This window comes from Echiichthys vipera (genome assembly GCF_963691815.1).
Source record: "Echiichthys vipera genome assembly, chromosome: 3".
Classification (NCBI taxonomy): domain Eukaryota; kingdom Metazoa; phylum Chordata; class Actinopteri; order Perciformes; family Trachinidae; genus Echiichthys; species Echiichthys vipera.
The window spans coordinates 29,027,993-29,053,965 of NC_139828.1; the positions used below are offsets into that span (position 1 = coordinate 29,027,993).

A 25,973-nucleotide genomic window follows, 5' to 3' on the forward strand; every position below is an offset into this window, starting at 1 on the left:
GTGGCACTACAGGCTATGTATGGCTGTCATCCACCAGCAAACAGAGTAGAAGAAGTAGAGGTTGCTTATTGGAAACACCTTGGACATCTAACCCGGCCACGAGAGAGAAATGAGTGTGGGGGGCAGGGGGGTTATCAAATTTTGCATTTTCCATACAGCTTTTCTAATGTGATACTTCAAAATGCACACAAAACACGACTATTGTGTTGAGAGTTCTCTCCGTTTGTTGCCAGGGGGTCTTTCTATTGGCCTTAGGTTTGATTGCCAGATTATTTTTCTATTCATATTCCTGGGCAGCTCTAGGACTGCTCCAACAAAATGTTGTTGTCTATATTCTGTTATATTCTATCAGAGAACAATCAAGACCAACTGCACTCCAACATTTATGATGAATGTATTTATTTACTGTTTTTGGACATTCGTTACACAGCCATAAAGTGTTTTTGCTCTTCAGAGGGCTACTATCTGAATTCACGTGCCACTTAACAGCACAAAGTCCAAACAGGGGAGTTGAGATGAGCCCTGTGCTGTTTGCCTTCAGATGTTTTTAGGTAGACCTCAGTCAACAGTGGCATTCACACTCAGCATGCCTGCTGCCACTCTCGAGCCCTCGGCTGCTCCAGATGTGGCTTAATTTACTGCGACTTGGCTAATCATGGTGATTAAGGATTAATTACTGTTAATCACTTTTACATAAACTGGTTGGCAGTAGGAGAGCTGTGCTCTGTGAAAAATGCCACATGAGTGTGTCTAGTCAGCTAGATGGAATGGGACAGAGCCGGGTGTTTCTCTGGGTTAATGCTGGAGCTTTTTTTCTCATGAGCACACCAGTCAGATAAAGTTAACTTCAACAGCTCTCTGCATCACTTAATACTGGTCAGACAGTACAAGTTGTACTGAAGGTAAGTGATGATTGGTTTCTCAGCATTCCTAAATATCATCCTGATCCTATTTCCCACTGACAGGATAGATATTGTCAACCTGGTTAATAAATTCACTGATGCGTATAAAAACAAAACATTATGTATCATGAATATATTATAAATTACACAACTTCAAAATGACTCTCCTGTCACTGTCCCAGAAATGGCAGAGGTAAATGGGGCCTGGCCATATATGAGGATGATTGGAATGATATATGCGAGGGTCAGGCTAGGACTCAAGATCCTGGGAGAAATTCTGCTGGAAGAACATTATAGGATATTTTGTGACTCCGAATTAAAATGTATACAGTGAAGTTCTCAGGCATTGGATGCTTGTTGGAGGCAGTGTGGTAAATTAATGGCAGACCACCTCCATAAGCCTAACTTTTTCTACTGCACTCATGTTGGTAAGAGATTACCAAAGGAATAAGGAACATTTTTGGAGAAGAATTGATTTGATTTGAACAATATATAAAATACTGGGTGAAAAAATGTGCTACAGACATGAGGGATGTAACTTACTGCTCAGTTTCACCTGGTTTGTTGCAGAACGGCAGCCCTGCGTGTCTGCTCCATGCTCTGCCCTCCGTAAATACCCACCGGCTGCGTCTGTCGTCCACAGCGATGCAGCTTTGACAGACAACTGCAGTCACAAGGACCTATGAGATATCACAAATTCACGTATGATCGATATGACTAGATCTAGTATTCTATAAACAGAACCACAAAACTAACTGTTTCCAACCAGAGGATTAGAAAGGAAACAACGGATCCCCCTTTTTGTGGAGATTATTGTGATTCTACAATGGTTAAGTACGATAATGTGAGAAGGGTGTTTTATTTTGAAATCAACCGGATGTTTTCTTTTCTTTCTGTGCTTGACTTCCTGTCCCGCACGATCTGCTGCGCTGAATTGCTATGGAATCCTCCGGCATCCGGCAAAAATAGAAGCCTTGCGTATCTGCTCTAGAGGGGCCCATATCGCCGGAGCTGTGACTGAGTCGGAACGCAGCAGACCGAATCTGCATGTGGTGGAAATTAGCAGGCTGCATTGAAATACATACCCGGCAGTGGGAGTCTCACCCTATTGCAGGGCTCAGAAACCTTGAGCGCGGATGCCACCATTCGCACAGAGTAGCTTAACCAATGGCACACTTTAGCAACAAGTTTGCAAGAATTTTGCGAAAATCTGTTGCGCTTTCTCATCCGCATGCCAAATTACCATTGGCTAGTGCACTGCCTGTTATTTACGTTAGTTTGACTGACTTTTTCCTAGTGATGTCCAAATGAAGCTTCATGAAGCATTGTCTTTATTTTATGAAGCCACTATACGGAGCTCTTGGTTTAAAGAAAAAAAGGCTCAAGGACTGGTTATGCTTTCAACCCTTTGTTGAACAGTGAGTGCCATCTAGTAAAATACTTAATTGAGCTTCATGAAGCTATCCTTGAAAATGGCACTTCATATCAAAAAGGTTGGGGTTCTTTAACCCCCTGACGTAGCACAAGTACACTTTATATTTCACTCGTTTTCTCTCAGACCATTGTTATGATCTCAGCATTTCTGACTGAAATTGAAGGCAGGTTCATTTTACGGAGAAAGAGAGCGTTTTTTAGTTTTTTAAATCAGTGTTATAGAGGCAGTATTTTTCTAAAAAATGTAATTTGTCTCAATTTTTCTTGCATTTTCCCCGGTCCACCTGATCTACTGTGAATGCTCATTTACTGTGTGGGGAGTTGAAAAACCCTGCTCCTTACCAATGTGTGGCTCACATCAACCCTTGTTATTTTCTTGTTTTCTTTAACTTGAAAACATGGATAAAAAGAAAGTTCCCCAAGAAGGAGAGATATTTTCAGTATTCTACACAGAAGTTGTGTCCTGAGCCAAGGCCAAACAGATCCTGCTGGGCTGTGTGACCGCCCTGCTACAGGAGATAAGAATGGGAAGGAGCATAACCACTGAGTTCCATTAACAGAGACTGACAAGGGAATCACAGGGACATCAGGGGGTCCGGGATGAGGCTGACAACAAAGCCACTGCACTGTGCTCGTATCCCCCCTCTGCCCTCTGCACAAGCTGAGGGTGGCAGTGCGGTCACCTTCCCTCCTTGGCCTGGTTTCACACTGTGACATGCTCGTCTGCTCTCCTGAAGGAATGGCTTTAATAAGGTAGAGCAGATCAAGGCGACTGTTAATGACATGGCAGGCCCAGTCAACACACTGCCCGGGGCCATGGATGGCCCCAGTCTGGTGCATGCTGCCTGACGCTCACTATCTCATGTGGAAGACACGGGGCACTCATTTGGATGCTCTTTAACTGCTACCCATCCTTTATGTGGGCAGAGAAGTTGCACAGCAGAATGAACCCACTGAGAGATGAGCTGGTTTTACTCCATGTCTTTTATCACATGCAGAATAACAGCCTAATTTGGAATAAACTTGAGTTTGGGATTTGATGTTGGGCATTGTCAGGATTGCAAATCTGGTCAACTACACCTACAAGATGTCAACATTGCATTCAGGCATTCAGAATGTAAAGCCTTTTGTACATGCACTGAAAACCTGAAATGATCTCGACATAACCCAGAGGAGCTGTATGTGAGAACGCAAATGTTCTAATCTGTCAGACTTTACCCTGCCCATTAGCTGCCAGCTAGCTCTCTAGTACTCCGACTCCGGCTCATTGTTCACAGTGAGTAGGTATGTTGATGATGTTTCTATCATGCGGCTCATGCAAAACTGGAAATAAAAAACAGCAAACAGTACAGAGACTTGGTTGTTTATGACCAAATTATGAACTAGCTACGTGATCGCCGTGTAATCCATGTCATGTCCTACCTCCTACACACTATACCCACTGTCACCTTCTCGCCTGAACCAAACCGAGTGCTCACAGTAAGTGAGAACAAGTCTGACAGACTATCTCCTGTTGTGTGAAAGGGCATCTCTGAATTATGTCCGGAATAGATTTGTCGGACATTGTCCGAAGAAAAAGGCTAAAGAGTGGAGACTGACCACGGGTAGGAAATTACCAAAATTGTATGTTTCAAAAAGCCAGTCAGAAAGCAAAAGATCCAGTTTTTGACTCATATGGACAATCAAGTGCAGCAAACTCTTTATGGAAGAGCATCCCCATAACCCCCCAGTGGTACAGTAGAATATATTTGTGGTAAAATACTGTAACAACCAGGCTCAAAGGCTGCAACACGCACAAGTGTAAAATAGGCGTATTTATTTATAAATTAAACAAAAAAAAGGAAGGAACATGGAATCCAGTAATCAGTTATGTCTGCATGTATCCCGCTGTTATGTTGTGACGAATACGATAGCCGGTCCAAGCCTCATACTTTAACAATGCCGCAGTGCTGTGTTCCCCATTGTACGAACAGATCTGAGTTGTTGTTTGTTTGTTTTTTTAAAGAAAAGTTGTCTCACTGAAGAAACAAGCGATCGTAATTGCACACAGGTTCGGCCGTTGTTGTCTTTTTTGTTTGAGTGTTTGGACCGGGAAATTGTATTTTAAAAGGGTATTTCATCGGTCTGAACAGCCCCATGGGGGTGTGGAAATGTCTTTACCCAACAAAAGAGACTGCGCGAGTGAAGTAAGAGAGGGAGTCTACAGGAAGGGGATGAGCTTTTAAAGCAAGAGCCTGTAACACAAAAGATGAGCCAGCAAAAACAGGCACACCTAGTGGAGCGAAGGGGTCATCACAATATTGTCCTAACCAGAGAGCTGTCACATAGCAATAAAAGTTGGGACCCGCCAAACGTCTGCTGCTGCTGCTGCTACAGCCAATGCAATCACAAAGACATTTTGACATTGATATATGCTACTTGGTCCAGCAACAGTCCACAACATGGCATATTCATCCATAATTTAGTTGGATTCCAAATCTCAGTGTGACTGCATGACATTTATTCAATTTTGAGTTGAATTACTATAAGGGTTACACTGTTATACCCTTAATCAACACCAGCTTAGTACATCAGTGGTTCCCAACCTTGGCTTCAGGACCCCCAAAATAAATTGGAGGGATCATGAGATGATAATCAGAAAAATGTTTCCACCCCTCACAGGCTTTGCCAGTGGACGGAGGCTGGGGGAGACCAAGAGCTGTGGTTGAAAGTTTCAGAAAAGTAGACCTTTAGTCAAGATGAGAAAGTTTATTAAGAATTAGATTTAATGCCCAAGAAAAAAATACACAAAATGATTTATACATAATATTTTTAGGTACTTTTTAAAAATTATTGTTACAAAAAATTGGTCAAACAGTTCATACTGTAGATGTGTGCAGTCCTGTGATAAGGGGGAGCAGGAAGACACTGGGGTGACTTAAAAGGGTTATTTGCAAAAAAAGGTTGGCTTAGTTTAGTGAAATCAAAAATAGCAATACATTCTTTATGAAAAATAGTTTGCACTCTTTATGGCTAAACCAATAAAAGGCATATATGGAAGTCTGAGTCTGTATTAACTTCATCCTGAACGCAGTGAGATGGGGTCAGGCATACCGTTCTCTTATCGAAAAGGTTTCATTGAAACATGTGTCGGACAGAAGTGAGTGATAACAAATAAAAAGCATTTTTCATGTAAATTTCAATGGGACGTGCATGTCCACTAAGGTTATGTCATTACTACTTGCCCTAAGGTTTCATTCTAATTACCTTCATCAGTGGTATCTGCAGATGACAGTGTGTGTGGGATTGGTATTTCTCAACAAAGACTATGCTTTCTCTTCTGAACTGGCGGTTACAAAGCGGAGGGTCCACACAGAGGATGAGAAGGCAGCACAGCGCTTTAATGTGAAGGCTGTCAGCTCCACTCCCCTTGGTTTTCACCCTCTGAAGAGCACAAGGCCTTATCGCTTTAATTGACTCTTTATCTTTTTGTTAATTTCCCCTTTAGTGCAATAGCTCCCATTCTACCTTTTGATATGTCATTTTACATTGGCTTTCGCATGACTTACAGGAAGTGGCTGTACAGATTAGCATTTTTCGTTAAAAAAAAAAAAAAGAAAAAAGAAAGGAAGATTTCTTTTCAACAACACTGTTAAGGAGCTCTGTTGCGTCTTAATTATCTTCATTGTCCATTAACTTCTTTGATATTGTCTGTTAACCTTTTTCCCTTCAAATGAATTACATGGCTCTGCGTCTACGCTCTGAAAGTAAATGCAGTAAAACAATTGTATTCTTTACACATCCCAAAGCTCTTTTTGTGCATATCTAATAAGTAATGTATCATTTTTTATTGCTGGCAGGAGTTTAAAGACTTGAGTTTTTACAAAGGCAAACAGAGGGGACTTAAGAGGAGCGGGATTTAACAGTTTGATGCCTGTCGTCTTCCTCCTGGTGTATGTTGGTTCTCTTTCCATTCCAGTACACTTGCGACTGTATAATGAATTATGCCGATGTTGAATTAGCATGTAGCTGTCGCTTCGGAGCTGGTGCCTGCCTTGTGACAGGACCACCGTAGCACAGGCTGCCGTCGAGAGAGGGGGCTTCTACTTGTGATTTATTAACTGCTGAAGCCACAATGAAGTGTGCCCACTGAAGCACCAATGCAAACAAATAGGGCCAGGGCTGTCACTGTAAATTCAAGCAGACAGGCCGACCGCAGCCTGACCAGAAAGGGTTAATTATGCAAAAAGCATTTGGCTTTCATCAGGCCCAAGGATGGACTGATTATTAAAGGCAAGATTACATCACAACTCTGTTTGGTTAAACGTGTGAGTATACACAGAGAATCACTGTAAACATTTGAGATCAGACACATTCATTTACTCATATGCTGATTTTATTTGAGGACTCCAAAAGGCATGACTCAGCAATGAATTAAACATCTTTATATTGTTTTATACACAGGAAGTCATAAAAGCAATAATTTTTTCAAATCTGGCGATACAAGATTTCACACAGCTGGGTTATGCGCTTGAATTTTAATAGTCAGCACTGCGTATTTGCCTGAGGAAGATCTTGTAAATCGAAACGTTGCCTTGAAAACAAACTATTTAACAATGTGCAGACCTCCTTTGTGCCCCGCAGTGAAGTACTGCATATTTTACTATTTTATTTTTGCATATTTGAAAATTTATGTGAAGCTATCGGCACAATATGAAGAAAAAAATATCCTTGTCCCTGGTAAATCGACTCAGTATTGATCAGTAGACTACCACAGCCATTCAGTAATGGTTTTATTATCAAGTCATATTAGATGATAAAAAAACTGTTTTTTACTAGATACTTTCAATTCTCTAAATATATTTGATATGATTCATCTAGAATATTATGACTGTTGCTTGATTAATGCTAATGCCTAAATGTTACACTGCACTTGACAGTTTGTGTAGGCTACGTGTCACCTTTTGTCCTTCAATGAAGATGAGTCATGTCTGTAAAAGACATTACATTTTTTTCAAAAAAGTTAGATTTTGAACAACTTCTCACTAACACGTTATGAACCCACATCCTAATCAATGGTCATTTGCAGTGCGTTGCTACTAAAAGTGGTTGCACTTTACACTTTACACTTTACAGTGGGGCTGCCCCCAAATAGTCAACCAAGCACTGGTCACCAAAAAAACATTAGCAGAACATTATTTCATTGGTCAATTGGTCACAGGAAAAACAACAACATTTGGAGTAGTGTCTTGTCAAATTGAAGTGAAAATCTATGTGACTGGCGGCTAGTATTGGACCTAAAAGGCTGGAGGGCTTTAATTTGAAGGGCAAGATACAGAAAGTTGTGACACTCACTCACTGTCAGTGTTTTGTTTTGTTTTCAGCACGGGAGGTCCCCTTGCTGCGATACTGTAAGAAAGGCAATCTATTGCGATTTCTTTTAATTAGTGTTCAGAAAACTGTCATAGTATAAAGAAGACACCACCATACAACCTATGCATTGTCACATTGGAGTGGAAGTTTCAAATGGCTGAAGATACATCACAACAACGCTAACTAGCAGTCAGGGGTTTAAACAACACAAAACACCATGAATATTTGCATGTAAACTATGAATTAAAAATGGATAGTGTTTTTGAGAATTGATACACTACCACAAAACATAATATCATTAAGAATGTCTCAATACTCAAGTGGATCCATATTTTTTTACAACCCTACCGGCTAGTGTGCGTTTTCAAAAACAACAATAGCCTATCTTAAATACTGGAAGAGACGGATCGCATATCACTTCCTGTGTGGCGGATGATTTTTTTCTCAAGGAAGAAAGACCAACCTGACACAGCAAAAGTTTAATAAGCTGTATATGAGCTGAGTTCACTTACAGCAACAGAAAAACTGATAAGTAAACGTCACAGGTTGTCGCTTAAATGTCTCGTGCCCTTCGCCTTTCTACACAGAGAGCTCTTAGAAATGTCAAGCCAGGCACAGTTGATCTGCCTGGACACGCTGTCACCTGACCGGCATCGAGTGTCACTTTTGGCCGACTCTCCCCGTGCTCCTACCTGTGATGTAACACCGCGGATCACATTTCAGCATCTGGGTGTAGAACGGAGGGCCTCCGAAGGTATCTCTCAGTTTGAACTTGGGCACCCAATCTCTGTCAGAGGCTTTTATGTTTGACCACTCATCTTGCTAACTGTGACAGAACAGCCCAACATCATTAATTAAACATCGGGCTTTCCCCCAATCACCCGATCGCCACGACGGGCTGCCATGCCAACAGTCTCTGCCGACATGCTTTCGAAATCTAGAAGGGGATTACACATGGTAATGGTTTTTGACAGCCTGCCATTTGCCTCCGTTAATCTGATAGGATAAGATATCTGGACTGCCGAGCATGGTGTGCTGTAACTCTTTGAGTCTGATATTGTTGTGCCATTAAAAAACGGAATCATTTTGAAGATGCAAGCAGTGTCCTGGAAGAATTCTTAATCCCCTGACAAGCTTTTGATACCAACCCAAATATTGTCACTGACTCAAAAGCCTATTTTTAGACCTGGATCTGGCTTGTATTTGTTGTCAATTTCAATATTTATCACATTTGTAAACTTCCGCCACACATGGTGACATGACGTGCCAACCTGTGACGGACCTGTGTCCTTCCCTGGTGGTTACAATTCTCCAAAGAGGCTAGTTATGATGCTAGCCCCAGGCTGCGAGCCACTTTGATTTTGCCACGGTTCAATCGCCTTCAGTTTATTCTCTGGTCTTTGTTCAATTAGGACTCACCCCAAACTCAGGGCTGCTCTGAAATGATGTATCTCTATTGCTAGTAGTTCAATTAATATTTTAATACCCACACCCATCTTCATATGAGGCTGTGGGCCAATCTTCTCAAGTGACTAATATATGGGGACTAGAGACTGTAACACGTGTGCTTGCTGAAAACAAGCAACGGGGGGGGGGAAGAAGGGGGTTTAGGCGAGCTGCTTTTCCCCAAATAGGGACGTAAATCATTTCCGAGCATGATATTCCAAGCTTATCCTCAAAGAGCTTTTTTCCCTTCAGTGTGGAAATGAAATACATATTCCCAGATAAACAACCAGACGGTTAAACATCCACCTCTCCAAAAGCCAATTGTCCAGGGCTTTTATTAAATATCGATTTGATTTGTAAAAGGCCAGACGATGTGGGGTTAAATAAATGTCATGTTCTGCCATTCCAGTTTACTTTTCTGGTCTTCCACTCGATGACATTTCGTCTTGCTGTGTGTACACAGAACCACCGACCAGTGCACACCCATCCTGACCCCCCATCGCAGAGATGCTTTTTTACAGTAAACACATGCAGAGGTTTCCTTCCAATGGCACACCGCAACCCTGCATTCTGCTTTTAGTGAATTCATCAGCAACCAGAGCCACTGTGGGAATCCAATGTTTTTATTCGTATTAACGCGAAGAATAAAGTGAAGCAATAAAGCCCGGCGCTCGCCTCCTTGTGAGAATTGCTTGTCAACAACAGGAGGGAGGAATAAGGCATCGTCTGACAACAAGCCATCTTTGAAACGCCTCCAAGAGGGAAATGGCATCCATTAGAGACATACAGAAAATGTGTGTTCACTGAGGGGGAGGGGGGGTCCAAATCACACAGCCACACATACACACAGATAATTGTTTTTCCCCGGGAGAACCTTCAGTGTTTGTCTGCGGGTGGCTAAGTAAGTTCACCAGCACTATTGGACAGGGAGTGCCCAGCAGACCCAAGGCTCGAAAAACATTAGGATGAATCAATTAGGCTGCCATTAGCCAATAAAGTGGCCCTCACTGAGTCGTGTAATTATGACCCACAGCAAAGCCAATTTTATGGAAGCACATTATCCCTTTCTTTTCTTTATTAATTTTATTTGTTTGAGATAATCCCACCATGGTTTTAATTATGTGCTTTAGGTTCAGGGTGGAATAAATAAATCATCATTTGCTTCCATCACTGCAGGTCTGCAGGTTTTCTCCGTGTAGGGGAACTACCCATGGCAAGACAAGAGATTGTTATGTCTGTCATCGTTATAAAGATCAAGCTGATTAGTGGCTCGAATTAAAAAACGAACACCGTCGCATCCTTTTTTTTTTTCGCAGAATCCACATTAACCCCACTCGGAGCAGGTTCCCATCAGATAGTATGATAAGAGGCGGCAGGAAGAGCTGATATTATAGGCAGCAGCTACTTAGCTTGTTCCCAGCTCAGAGGACACTGTGTAAGTGTGACAATGTGCTGTCAATGAGGGATGACAGTACACAGCCAACATGGCGTAATGCATTGTTCCTTCCTGGGTCCCTCCTGACAGATGCTCTCCAAGACAGCTGGATCAGCAGCAAGAATGGAGCAGGGATCTGTGCTGCGTATGAGGAGAGGAGCTGATTAGCGAGGGTATACACGTGTCAACAAGCAAGGCCTGGGGATCACGTCAGAGTTTGTGTTAATTGTCAGTTTAAGTCACGTTTACCTGTTTAGTTTGAACATAATGTTCAGCTTCCAATACCCAGCCCTCTTGAAAGTAGTTGTTTGCTTTTCATGACCTCATTTTGCTTTTTTTTTTTTTAAATAAAAAAATCGGCCCGCTGCATGGTGTTTTTTCTCTTGGCCTTCCGAGAGATCTCCTACGAAATGACCTTCTTCTGCAACAGCCGCTCTCTCTAAAAGAGTGATGTTGGAGGAGCTTCCAGCCAAGTAAAATAAACACTTCATGAATGTTAAGTTGGAACTTGGCAGACGCGGATCGAAACGTTTCTTTGGACACGGGGAATTTTTGTGTTCCATTTTCATTTGACAGTCTAGACGTTTTATGGGTTCGGGAAGAAATCTGGCCTCAGTTTTTTGGTAGAAACATCTGGCAAGAGCTTCCTCCCTTTCCCCGCTCTTTGAATTGTGCTTTTTAGCTTGTATTTTGGGACATTTTTTCAGTTTATGTATTCAAGTCGCATGGTCAGGTGAGCTGTCCAAAGCAATAGGTCATATTTAGAAATCAGAATTGGAAAGAACCATCCTGTGAATCTTCTAAATGTCGTAACTCATGTGCAATCCACCCTGGAGTGCTTCTCATTGTGCACTTTTGTTAAAACAGGCAGGTTTTTTTTCTTCTCCTGTAAGCAAGTACTAAGCTATGAGTACTTTTCCTACTGAAAATGACTTCCAGAAACCGAGCACGGCTCATTTTCCTCCGTGGGATATTGTGGCGTGCTCTCATTTTAACACCCACTTTAGTCTGGTATTTATGAGGTGGTAACTATAGAGAAAAACTGCCTCTCAAATACTGGTGAGAGTTCAGGAGCTGGGGGGAGCGGCGGGGGCCTCGGCTGATGCACGTTAACGAGAGCAGACAGGCGGGTTTAGGGTTTCTGATGGAGCAGGTATGATCGGGTCATGGCGCGGCTGCAGTCGTGGTGGTGCGGAGGCAAGGCGGGTGTGAAGCCATCCGAGATTTTCCCCGTCCATACATTACAGGAGTGATGAAGGGGTCTGGGTAATGAGACAGGATGTTTGTACAGTCCTGCAATCCCAAGAGACCCCCCCTATCCAACCCTCTACACTCAATCTACCTCCTGCTGAGCCTGTGGCCTGAACCCCTGACCTCTCCCAGTCGCCAACAGTTGCCATATTTGCATTTCCAGTCCACTTAAAGACAAGAGGGGGGACAACGACAGGCAGCCCCCTCCTCATCCTCTGCTAGTACAGCAGGCCTCATTCTCATCCCAGTGACCCCCTGCCCAGGCCGACCAACCCGGACAGCAGTCTGGGGTTAATGCACCAAGCACTCCTATTGTCTCTGAATTAATGAAGTGCTCCCTGCCTGTCCCTTCTCATTCAATGACAACGAGACATATGACAAATGGTAACGCTTTAAACGGCTATCGACACACGCAGGGCGTAGAGTCACAGAGTCAGAGGCAACTGTTGGCGGTGCGGCCGAGGCCCTGTAACGATAATGCAGGCCGAGCTTTCTCATGTCCACTCTGGGATCAATTTGGATCCTCGCAGCGCCACGCTCCACACAAGAGAAGGTGTTTTATATTGAAATGGATGGTTCTCAGATGGAGGAGGACGAGGCAGAGCCTGGGAGTGTTTTCAACTCAGAAAATGGAAGGTGGGACTTGAATCTTTGAAAGAATGGCAAGGGAGACCTCTAGTGGAAGGCAGAGGCATCCATCCAGATTATTGTTGTTGCTGAATCTTAAAATAACCATTTATTGTGCTGCATTATAAGGATAAGGGACATTTTGTTTCGTCACATCACGTCAGGCCATTTCATGTTATTCACACTGTCTACTGTGCTGTTTATTTTCTCTCTTTTACACTGTGTGCCAGCCAGTCAGATCTACATGCATATTTAATAAAGTAACAAGGATACATTGTTTTTTACAATTACTTTTCAAATTGAATACAAAAGATGCGAAAGAATCACACATACCAGTGGTTTCTTTAAGACGCACCAGGAGAACTCAAGTGCTGTTTCATTAACACCACCCATCAGGCTCCAAATGGGTTTATTTGAATTTATCATTATCTAGATGTTATTTAACACTAGTCAGAACAATTGTGACATTACTGTACAATGTTGTTTCGGTATTTATTTATTTTTTACTTTTTAAGCAGTTACACATTACTTTTAGCTAACTGTCCAGTTGCTCCAGTTTTTTCCGATCCAATCCGATACCGATGAACGTATCAGCAGATACCTGATACCGATCCGATCCTACTGTTGAATGAATGAAGCGTATACCATGTCATGTGAGTGAAGGCATCAGGCTTGACATAAACATTTAGCCCTGTTAAAGAAAAAGTAACAAATAAACACAGATATAAATGCAGTTAATATTATTTTTTAACAAATAACAAAGTGCAGCAAAAATAAATAAAGTAGAATAGAATAGAATTGTCTTTCTTGTCATTGTACCGGTACTACGAAATTTACAGTACAATCCCTTAAAAGTGCAGAAATAAACAAAACACCGAAAGGGAGAGCACTCAGCCGCTGCGTCTGAACGCGCCGCCATCTTGAACTACTACTGTACTATACTAACTGTATTGCTGTGTATGATATTAATAAAAAAGAAATGACTGGATCAGAATACTGGATCGGCATCATTCATTCAATATCTGATCCAGCTAATTAGTCAATATCGGAGCTGATACCCAACCCCGGGTATCAGATCGGTGCATCTCTACTAGTAACTGCAGAAGAGCCCCCAAGTACAAGTACCTCTGGTTTGGAATCGCTGACACCCTACATCCAAACAAACCCCAACAACTCTGGCAGCTATATAGCTACCATAAAGAATAGGTAATAAAAGCAATAACTGTTCTGATGATAGTAATAATTATGAAGGAGATTCTTGGAGTAATCCCTGCAGCACTGATGAGGAGGGGTTAGAGAAATAGCTTCCTGATTTGTCCTCCCTAAAGTAACTCATGACATCTAGGGCTGCAATGAATCGGCCCGTTGTTTTCATGATCAATCAATGCATCGCTTTGTTTCTAAAATTTCCTGAAACCCAAGTCGACGTCTTCAAATGTCTTCTTTTGTCCAAATGTATGCAATTTGTAATGATATGAACCAGACAAGAGCAGCAAATACTCAAATACAATTGAGAAGCTGGAAATGGGAAGATTTAAATGATGAATTGTCAAAATAATTGTAGGTTATTTTTCTGTGGATCAAATAAGCAACTAAATGACTAATCATCCCAGCTTGGGTGGAGGACTGGATCCAAGCGCCTGGCTCATTAAGTGGAGAGAGCATCCTCGTGGACACTGGAAAGCTTTGTGTTTTGGAGTAAATTATATAGATATATTTCCAGAAGGAAAATAGAGAATAAAGACTAATTCCTACTCATCATCAAATCCTGTCTAGCTGTACAATAATATAACACACACAGATCTCCTCTGTTGTCAACATTCATCTATAGAAACATCTGGATTTTTTTTAAATGTCAGAATATTGTCATTTATTAAGGGATAAACAAATCCGTTTTAGTCTCTGCTGCCCACACCTTTGACTCTCACACTCTCTGCATGTCTTTCGTTACCCTATCATACTGCAGCACTCACTGAGCTGCTGCATGTGTGTGAGCCATGCAGTCAGCCTCTCCAGCTGACAGCTTGTTACGGTGCATCACGCCACTTCAGGTGTGACCTTTATGAATGACCTCTGACCTTCTCCCGTCATCCTAGTGCTGAGTATCCGCGGCGCCCAGGAGGAGGAGCCCCCCGATCCCCAGCTCATGCGCCTGGACAACATGCTGCTGGCAGAGGGCGTATCCGGTCCGGAGAAAGGCGGAGGCTCGGCGGCGGCAGCGGCTGCGGCGGCGGCCTCGGGGGGAGCTGGGGCGGACAACTCTGCAGAGCACTCTGACTACAGGGCCAAGCTGACCCAGATCAGACAGATCTACCACACAGAGCTGGAGAAGTACGAACAGGTGAGGACAGCAGAGTATGGACTCATACGGACAGGGGCTGCAGCTGAATGGATTTTAGACACCTGAAAAAATCATTATCGTTTTAGTGAGTTCTCAATTAACTGTAGATTGTTTGTGGATTATTGTGGAAGATGGGTGAAGAAAGCATCACAGTAGTGTTGAAATAAAAGCATGAACAAGTTTCTTCAGCATCATGATGGGATAGGAACAGTGGTACATTTGCAATATTCCTTAAATGAAGGACAGCTGCATCACATTCTTTGTGTGATGTGCTTTTAAAATTGAACTCTGAGTTTAGGCTAATCCCCAGGCTTTTTACTCTTATTTAACCTCTGGGGAGATGTTCATTGTACATTTATATAAAACAGAGAAAAGCAGCAAATCCTCCAAAACAGCAAATGTGCGACAGTTTTTTTTTGTCAATCGTGGGTGAATGGTTTTCTAATAAGCTGACTAACTGTTTCAGCACAGTCATTTTCTTATTCTTGACAAAGCTCCTCCACAGCCACGACAGATGAAGCACAACAGTTTACACAGGATGAGCGGTACTCTTTAAAGTACAACTTTACTGTGGACATTCGTCTTACACAATACAACGTTAAGGTATTGCAACAAGTAGAACAGGAGGTGCTCTTTACCAAGAGAATTAGTTGATACAAGTGTGAGGAAGAAAAAAGTAGATTCTACCTGTATTTTGGGTTTCTACTAGAACATGTTTACATGTTGTGTCTGCTCTGATCGGTCAGTGTTTACGTGTCTTGTGATCTACACTCTCTGTGTCTCTGCACCGTCATTGCAGTGAGGGAATGACTGCAACATCACCGTAGCAGCACTTTTACCTCCATGTAGTAGAGTTGTGACATCATTTAAAGACACAGTTACTGGATACAGGCTGTGTGCGTTTCTCTGTGGATTGAAAAATAAAACAAAGTTATAATATTAATAGCCATGTATTTACATCTGAAACAATTATTCAATGAGACACTCAACAGAAAAAGTTCAGCAGCTATTTGGATGATTGTTTAAGTCATTTTTCCAATCAAAACACAGAAAGTTCCCCAGATCTAGCAGCTACTCATTTGTGCAAATGCGCTGCTATTATTTGTCCGATCGTAAAGTGAGTATTTTTAAAGGTTGGGTGATTTCTGATCGGTCAACGCAAGACATCCGATTATGTCACTTTGGCCTTTTGGGAACTGGGATGGTCCTTTTTCACAACTTTCACTGACATTTAGGTAAATGTTGTGCAATTCTTTTCTGCTCTATAAAAACCCCTGGAACACAACCAACAGATGCAGTCATAAGAGGAAAAATACAAAGTCAGTTAATGGCTGTCTTAACATACATTTCACAGACTGCATATCATTGCTGAGCTGCTCCATCTCCCCACGTTTCATTTGCTCTTTTTAAAACAGGCTGTTATTCATTGCTGAGGCAGAATCAGCCTTAAATCAGGTGGCAACGCTTGTAGATTCAAATATGTCTTCAATACATGGAACTCTCACTAAGAATTCACTTAAGATCGTGTTTTCAGCCCAGAATAGTCTAGCGTATGTAGTGTGTTGTGTGTGTGTGTGTGTGTGTGTACTCCAAGTATAGTCTTGGAGGGGGGGGCTGATTTCCTCTCATCGCCTTGATAACCGATGCATTCACGACAATAGCATCCCGTTCAGATGAATGTGAGTAAGACAGATGAACACGCAGATAGACAGACACAGACAAAGCCTGACACAGCTAAATCCAGAGAGAGATCGACGGGAGGAGAAGAAATAAAGAAGAGGAGACAGTAAGAGACGCAGAGTCGGAGTGTAATATCGTGGCAGATTCACGCCTGGTGTCACACGGGGGGGATGAATGAAACGTCGTGGCATGTTCCTCTCAGGGTGGCTGTGCTATGAAAGTGTGTGTCTGAGAAGGGAACAGCTGTCATTGGCTCCTCTCAACACACTGCCATCACCACTTCTGTTAAATATGAAATATATCAGCGCTTATATTCCCTCGTGGCTCTGTGAGAACGCTTGCCCCAGAACTAAGCACAGAACTAGATTTTTTTTCTACATTTCTTTCATCTGTGACTTTTAAATACTGTACGGCATCGTGTGTGTGCAGATGTGTGTTTCTGCACAATGACAAATTCAAGTCTTATTCACAGTTGCATTGACCTCAGGGTGGGTGTGTTTGTATGTTTCTTGTCATTTATTCCTGCGTGTGCGTCCTCCTTACAGGCATGTAACGAGTTCACCACCCACGTGATGAACCTGTTGCGGGAGCAGTCACGCACGCGGCCAATTTCGCCCAAAGAGATCGAGCGCATGGTGAACATCATCCACCGCAAGTTCAGCTCCATCCAGATGCAGCTCAAGCAGAGCACCTGCGAGGCCGTCATGATCCTGCGCTCCCGCTTCCTCGATGCCAGGTGTGTGTCTTTGTATACAAGCACAATGCAATGTGCACATACACACCACGCTTAACAACAACATTGCGAATTATCATGTGCTTCCCTCTCAGCCTGTTATCCATATGAATGGCTGATGTGGGAGGCCTATCACGCTATAAACATGCTGTAACACATGTTGTTTTTGCTGTTTACCACACGCACTGGGCTGGTTTGCACTTGCGGATGCCATTTGGACCAGCATAACCAGCAACACTGGCCAATAAGAGTTCCCTGCGTGCTCCATAACGCTAACTGTTTCCCTTTTTTAATGTAATCGCTTGTTCCTTTTGATGCATGCTTTGGATTTGCATACATTTCTCTAAGGATAAATGTCACTCAAAGTCTGAGTTGGAGGCATAACATTTAAATGAGGCATGCGCTCCCTTACAAAGCTCCCTATCTATTCTCTTGCAAATGATTGTGGTGGTGCAGAGGGGAAGGGGAAGGGAGAGGAAGAGGAAAGCTTTCACTGGTTGAGAGGCACTGCCATGCTCGGCGCCGCTGATTAATCTACTGGCTCCTGGAGCTCACGCTGTGCACATTTACATATTCTCAAGCAGGCTTTGGAGTGCGGGACAGAGATTTCAGCACAAATCTCCTCACCGGTGGATGCATGCATAGAGATTTTACAGGGTTCCCCTGCAGCTTATGTAAAGCCCTCTTGAGATGTGGCACAAGCAGACGTGACCTGATAGGTGCAGGAGATAGAGGGTCAGTCAACTCATGTGTATCAGCATATGATATCTGTCTGCTTTGAGACGTGTGTGTGTGTGTGTGTGTGCGTGCACGTGTGTGTGTGTGTGTGTGTGTGTGTGTGTGTGTGTGTGTGTGTGTGTGTGTGTGTGTGTGTGTGTGCGTGCACGTGTGTGTGTGTGTGTGTGTGTGTGTGTGTGTGTGTGTGTGTGTGTGTGTGTGTGTGCGTGCACGTGTGTGTGTGTGTGTGTGTGTGTTGGGGTGCTTTCACAGGGTTGATTTTCATATGGAAGCTTTGAAAAACTGTGTGTTTGTATTTCATGTTTGATCCACACAGCCTTGTTTGTGTGCTGCCATGTTCTTGGATTACCTGTGCGTTTACTATTAGACAAACTTATAATTTATATTTACCGTTTTGATAGTTGCTTTAACGCTGCTTTTATTAATATGTTTATATAGTGTAACAATGGATATAATTACTATTGAGAGTGTGAAAGGGGTCACTAGGTGAGTGACGATATATATCCTCAAAACAATACAAAAATGTCTATGGTATATATTTTTTCAGTCTCTTTTCCATCATGACAAAAGCTTTACGGCAATATATTCTGATCCTTGCACGTTTGTTAATTTTGTACTAAAGATGTATATTAACAATGAGCAAATACTCTTTTCATTTATTTAATTTTCACAGGAGTATGTCTACCATGTGGTTGTTTCATAGACTATTTATTTATTTATTTATTCATTTATTTATTGAATTACCAGAAAACTTGCTTTTGAAAAGTGCTATTGACTGCCATGACCTATAACAGGATAGAAGGTTTTGCTATATCACCCACTCATAGTGACAAACTAGAGAATTGTTCCATGATGCTGCAGCTCTGTCAGTTTCACAAGACTTTTTAGCGTCTTTCAGCTCATTTTTTTGGTTTTACAGACACAGCAGGCATCTCTCAATCTATAAAAAAAGGGAACATTTCTTATGTTTATTAAGAACTATCTGATCAAAGATTAGGTCAAAATGATTTCCAATCTGACCAGCTATTTAATGCCTACCTTGTGTCTTGATACGCAGCCCTACCAGTGTCTTTACTCAGTTTCTTTCTTTGCATGCTTACTTTTAGTTTATATATCAGATTGTCTAATTGGCATATTTTGCTGTTACAGTAGTTTTTTTTAAATATTATGTGAAAAATTTTTTTTCAACAACTAATAGATTTTGAGTCGATTATAATGGCCCTCTGCTGTATGTGCTATTATTGCTACTGCTTTCAGTTGCTCATTCAGTGCTGTAGTTAAGCAGTTCTGGGCCAAATTATTCTCTTGAGTCCTGACAAAGTGTATCGGAGCAAAACTGCAGCTAAATTGAAAGTTTCTAGTGTGGCACAAGTCACAAGCAATAAATGTTCATTCAAGCAAAACTGGAGAGACCTAAAGGGACCAAATCATTTGAAGATCAGAATACTATCAAGCTAGAGGCTGTACTCATTCGCTGTTCATACTTAAACCTACGAAAAGTAATGCACTATTTAGGCCTGGTCCACACGAGCATGGGTATTTTTGAAACCAAACTTTTATGGCCCCCGGTTAAAAGAAAATTCCCATCCACACCGACGGTGTGATAAAAAATATCTCCGTCGACATGAAACCGCAAAATCTGTCAGCTGGTCACGTCTAGAGTGCTCCACAAGTCTCCATGGATACAACTGACTGTTTACCGTCAAACAATGTCGACAAGAAATTGCGATTTTCCTCGGTTTACTTGTCCACACATGACTGCTGAAACCAGACTTTTCCAAAAAGTTCACCCTGGACTCCGGTTACAAAAAACTCTGGTTTCAGGAGCAACAACTGCGGTTACATGCGGATGAAAGGCCGAAACCGTGCAGAGGAACACACGCTTTCAAAAAGGCTGGTGTGGATTTATGGGTCAAACAAACAGGACGTTCACTCAGGAGGCCACCGTTTATGTCCTGAATGAAAACAAAAGTCAACGGTTCCCTTTTTTTTAACTTACTTTTGTTATGTAACATACGTATTGAATGAATGTCAGATATGTCATTCACGTAGCAAACGTACTTATTTTGTCCCAAACCACAATCTTTTCCTTAACCCAACCAAGCAGTTTTGTTGCCTAAGCAGGTTCTTCACTGCAGGGGGCTTGCACAGGCGCACTAATAGCTCATATTGCTGGACATTCTCATGATAACTCACGAAAAAGTCTTGAACGTTAGGCTCGATTTAGCCAAAATAGACTCACTATCACTTCTGGTTAAAGTTTAGAGACTTGAGTAACTGCTAGCGGTAGTATCAAAAAGACTGACAGCAATGCACACTGTTGTCCTTTCTTTGCTGTTGGGAGTTTATTCCTGTTTTAACTTCCAGTGCTCTTTTTTGCAGACGGAAAAGACGAAACTTCAACAAGCAGGCGACAGAGATCCTGAACGAGTATTTCTACTCGCACCTTAGTAACCCTTACCCCAGCGAGGAGGCTAAAGAAGAGCTGGCGAAGAAGTGTGCCATCACAGTTGCCCAGGTACGCCACAGATCAGAGCATCCCACACCACAGCACCTGTAGGAAAGCTACCGAGTGAGACAAACACGCTTTTTATCTGAAGCAGCTGTGAGCGCCTTGTCAAGTAACCTAATAATACGTTTTCTGACTGTCATGAGTACAGACAGCTTTTCTAATCTTTTAGTAGTACCTTTCACTGAGACAACAAAGGACTCAAAGTATAAATATGCTGTGTCACAAGTTTGTCTTGTGATTCAAATGAGACAAAGCTATTTTTGACCACTGACTCTTTGTTTCTATTGAAGTCATGCAAGCTGCTTTCAGAGTTCTTATGTAATCACATGGTTCTCTTATAATACACAAAATATACAAAATCCAGAGTCTGAAAAAGTACTAATGTGGGCTGTGACACAATGAATATGGTTTTAATTGCTTCTTTTGATCATTGATGTTGAAAGAAACTTTTCTTTCTTTGTGTAAAATGTCCTTTACTCATCAGACTAAGTCGAGTCATTTGACAAAACTATGAATTTTTTGAGTAATTAGCAAGACCATTAGCCCCTGGAAATTAGCACTGCAGTCATTTGTGGCATGTGAAGTGCAATGATGATTTACTATAAATCTTACACTAACTTACCAAACATCTAAAGACACTTGAGATGTTTGTGCCAATGCTGCTGACAAAGCAAAAAGAGTCAAACATTTAGGCACCTTGTTTTTTTCACCTTTGCATTCTAGTGCTCAACTTGTTTCAATCCTGTGAGAATTGATAATAAGGAAAGCAACGCCAAGGTAAACAGCAGTTTGTGTTTTGAATCCATCATTTGGGAATGGATTGTTTTCTCAATTGGTTTCATTAATTTATACCAAATGATTTGAGGATGCATCTGGGCCTGATTGTGGAAGCTGCTCAGCGGCTAAATGATTTGTAGAGTTTCCGTTTCTTGGCCATAATAAAGGAGAATGTTTACCTACTCTGTGTATTGGAAACTTTGCAGGATTGATTTGGTTTTCATTTTAATGTTGTTTATCATTAGCGCTGGGATTACCCCCCTCGCTTCATCTGGGAGTCCATTAGCAGTAATGGGTGTTAGCGGATGTTGACTGATTGGTGCTTGCGTGAGTTCTGATGATAGCTGCAGTCATGGTGACATAATGAGACTGTTATTGGCAATCATTCCATCCTGGCACTAATGCGGATTCGCAGCACCAGTCTATGTAGCCCCTACCTCTGACAAAGGCTCTCTGCAGTGTTACACATGCTATTTAAGGCCATGCACGCTAAAGACTACCCTGCTATCTCTACCCCTCTAATGTGAAGAAGCTCTGTATGTTAAGATTTCATGAACATTAAACTACATTCCCTTGTTTGTCTGCTCAGGTTTCCAACTGGTTTGGGAATAAAAGAATCAGATACAAGAAAAACATTGGTAAGTTCCAAGAAGAAGCCAACATGTACGCTGCGAGAACTGCCGTGAATGCGGCTAATGCATCCTCACATGGAAGCCAAGCAAATTCACCCTCAACTCCAAACTCTGCAGGTGAGACAGGAAGTCCCTGGCTCTGCTCAGCTATTAGACATGTACCTCCTCTCTGTGCATTACTACAACTAAACAACTATTGCAGTATATCAGTCCGAGGCTATTTCAATGCTGGTGCTGGTGATTTGTAAGGAATGAAAGAATTAACACTAACAAAATGGGCACTACTAGGGACATGCCTATCACCTGGTAATGCACCAGTACCATATTAAACAGGTTAAACGTTTCACCTTAACAAGGATTACTACTCTTCTAGAGCAAAGCTGTGTCAGAGATTAGCCAACCTGAGCCCCATGCCAAGTCTCCCTATGCTTATTGTCCTTTTGTCTTCATCTCAATTAACCATATTCTTCATGTAGTATGACTTTAACTCTGTATTCATCGTGTTCTGCTGTACTGACATTCAAAGGATAGGTCCGTTGATATTCCGTACTTCTTTCTTATTGTCAACCAATCACATAAAAAGACAAGACACATGAGTGAGCCATACTGTAGGAAGGAGGGCGAGGTGGATGGATGGGTCAAACAAACACAGGGTCTAAGAGAACGCTGTTAGTGTTGCCATGTTGACTTATTTTAACTTACATGCGTAACTTAAGTTAGGTAACAAATGTAGTACTTATTTTAACCCAACAATTAACCTCACAAATTCGGAAAGTACTAAATATAATACATTTTGTATTTTTTTGTATTTGTATATTATTGGATAACACTTGTTGACAATAGAAAAACGGAATATTGCTGGCCTTATCTTTTAAAGCTACAGTCCATTACTTTGAAAAATTTGTGTATTTGTAGTCTTACCAGGAGTCAGGACAGGAAACATGTTTAGCCTAGCATAGAACACGTATGGGAAGCAAATGCAAAGAGCTAGCTTAGATCTTCAAAGTGACCACACCAGAGCTGATTTACTTACATGTTGTATCCTGTTGTCCTAAGTAATGATCAAATTAATTCAAAAGTCACACACGTTTTGTTGGAAGGTGCATTTTCTACATTTGACACACCTAAGCTAGCAGTTCCCTTATAGTTGTAGTAAGCTAGGCTAAACACACCCTGAGCCTACTTCTGTACTTAACTCTGAAATTGAAATCATATTCATAGTTTGACTTTGGGTAAGACAAGAACAAAAAAGGGCATTTGGACTGTTTTTTCAACAGTTTTTTCCTTGGTTGTAGCTTAGCCATGAATAACCTTTTAAGAGCACTAATATACAAATTGCTTATTTGGGAGGTAAAACGTGTACTTGACACAAAACGCCTCTTGTGTCAGGCTACGGCTGTATCTCTCCTGTCCTCGTGTGTCCATTAGTTTCTCCTACGGCTCCATTCCTCTCATCTAACAGAGCCTGTGTGGCTGCTAGCTAACCTCTGCATGGTGCTCCTCTTCTTGCTTACCCTGCTTGCTCTCTGTCTCTCTGTGATGCGACTGCTCCCTCTCTCCTTTCAGGTTCTGCTGGCTCTTTTAACATGTCAAACTCCGGGGACTTGTTCATGAGCGTGCAGTCTCTCAATGGGGACTCGTACCAGGGGGCTCAGGTGGGAGCCAACGTGCAGTCACAGGTAGGGCAGCGAGTGGCACAGCAGATAATACAGGGGCAGACCCGGCTCACTTCCCAGCAGACATTTTGACCTCTCATGCACAGGTGTAACTATTATCATTAATTTGAGTCATATCGTAAAAAAACTAAACTCCAATTCACTCGAGTTAGCTAGTTATAAAAGCGCTAGGCTATACATGTTTGTTAGCATTTGGTTTTGCCTCTACAAATGTAACACATTAATCAAGCTAATGTAGCCTATTTACTGAATATGGCGTGACTCCATGGCTAGCAATGGTGGTAACCATGTCGGAGCAGTGCGTGAGTGCTCCCAGGTCTGAAGAATGGCTTTGGTTTTCTTGTTTCTTCTCATTCCAACATCGCATGAATGCAGAATTCATGCAGAAGTCGTGTTTTCTTGATTTTAGCATGAACTGATATACTGGCTTTATGAGGGAAATTTACATTTCACTCTGCTGTCTGAAAATATCTCGCTACGCTAACTTTTGAAAGCCTTACTAGCATGGAAGCACTCTTAGCACTAATGTTTGTTTATTTCTCCCACATGAAACAGCTTCCACTACATATACCCAAGTCGTGCACACCCCGTTTTTAGTACCTCTACAGTTTGGAAACCATTAGCTTATTAGGACCTACATGGAACAGAGCCATCATTAGCGTTATTAATTATACCTGTTGGTTTTCCTGCTAAGGCAAGTTCAAATGTCTGTCGTGATGAAGGACTATACAGGCTTGTACCGGCTCCACTACAGAGCTTCGTCAGAGTCTCAAGGGCAGAATATTTCTCACAATGTGTTGACCATGTGAATAGTTTTTATTTTAACAAGCCAAATGCAAAAGTTTTGATGTCCTTTTTGTTTGATTGGACCTTATTGTATCCAAGGATATACTAGCAGCTGTCCTCTTGTTGTCTCTCTCATCCTCTTGTCATCCCTCCAGCTTTTCTCTTGTGCTTCTCTTGTGTTGACTCTGACCTTGCTTTGTTTGTTGCTTCTGAATGTTTCAGGTGGATACCCTTCGCCATGTTATCAGTCAGACAGGCGGATACAGTGAAGGACTCACAGCCAACCAGATGTACAGTCCGCAGGGCATCAATGTAAGGATTCTTTTTTTTCTTCTTTCTCTCCCTACCAATTATTTCGAAGCCATAGGGCTCAGAATGCCACTTAGCAGGACTTGTCTCTGCTCCATGGTCACCTAGTTGATTGCTTCTGTATCGCTTGAGCCACAGGCAGCATCCTGCCCGGCGTACGCAAGTGTGTGGCCGGCCACACACATGCAGAGCCGCCGTCTGAACCTGTCATGTTGGATCAGGTCTGGCGTGGCACCTGCAGCCACGTACAGTTAGCCGTGAGCCAACTGCACAAACAGGTGACACCTCCTGCACTGGACTTCAAATCCCTTTGACCACCTGACCCGTGATTAGCAGCCCCAGGGCCAGAAGCTCCCATTAAAGCCTCCCAGAGACAACGCCGCTGTTCAGCTAAAAATAAAACCTCACGCCACTGCAAACAACTCCTCGTGTGCCACAGGGGTGTATTCCCCTCATGTTTGTCTTATTTTGCAGTAGAGTTTGGGGGGTAGAAGAGGGGGGTTGTGGAGGGGGTGGCGGGGGGATTGGGGGGGTTTGCTCGCCGGCGGCTGCAAACAGTAGGGAAATTCACAGCGACAAGCCGTGTCGTAAAGGGGAAAATCGATAAGACAGACACAAGGAGAGCAGAGTGTGGACTTGGGACAGCAATCCAAGCGCATTGCTCAGATCATGTTCCTGCCACACTAATGGCCCTGACAGCGAGCCGCGGTGAGAGGACGGGGACGGTCACAGCCGCGGCTGGGTTCCTCCGCTGTCGTCGTCGTGCCTCAGTGGCCATATGATAATCAGATGAAATGTCTCCCGTATAAAAACATGTATGTGTATTCAAATAGACTCCCTGGCTGCTCCGAGCACATCCCCAAGCCAGCTGTGGTAACCCTGAGAGCCTGCTAACATATTCAGGCCCTGTTCTTCCTCAGTCCTTTGACCTCACAGATACGGTTCTCCTTGGACGCCTGCTTGCTCTACCACATCTTACACTGCCACAATATGCTGTGTTATTCACTTCTATACCCTGTAAAGAAGCGCTGCAATGCATAATGTAAGAGCAGGATATCAGTGTGTCAGGCTGTTTGCCTGTGATTTATGTAGCTAAGGCTAGTAAGTTAGGAGTTTTGGATCTTCGCCGTCTTTTTTTCCGTTTTTACTACCAAATGTGCTCTGCAGTTTTGTTTGATCTATTTTTCAAAGTATTGCTATCTTCTGTCAAAGCTACTAATCTTGTACAACGTGTACTATATGTCATCTAGTGCTTTTCTAGCTTCTAGTTTTAGGTCCCGAATTTAGAGTATACTATAGAAATTATACATTTTAAAGATTTGCTTTTCACTTTTCTTTCTAC

At 42.4% G+C, this 25,973-nt stretch overlaps 1 protein-coding gene across 2 annotated transcripts in view; it reads left to right on the forward strand.

Moving 5' to 3' along the window:
* The window catches only part of LOC310966456 (pre-B-cell leukemia transcription factor 1-like), a 65,059-nt gene that overhangs the window by 38,037 nt on the left and 1,049 nt on the right, over positions 1-25,973 (forward strand). Inside the window, exons 3-8 of one of the 2 annotated variants that reach the window (XM_083940189.1) lie at positions 14,544-14,788; positions 17,014-17,204; positions 20,322-20,457; positions 21,818-21,977; positions 23,427-23,539; positions 24,545-24,634. In XM_083940189.1, coding sequence (XP_083796315.1) covers positions 14,544-14,788; positions 17,014-17,204; positions 20,322-20,457; positions 21,818-21,977; positions 23,427-23,539; positions 24,545-24,634 — 935 coding nt within the window. The remainder of the gene's footprint in view (positions 1-14,543; positions 14,789-17,013; positions 17,205-20,321; positions 20,458-21,817; positions 21,978-23,426; positions 23,540-24,544; positions 24,635-25,973) is intronic. The other variant, XM_083940188.1, reaches the window with a different exon arrangement.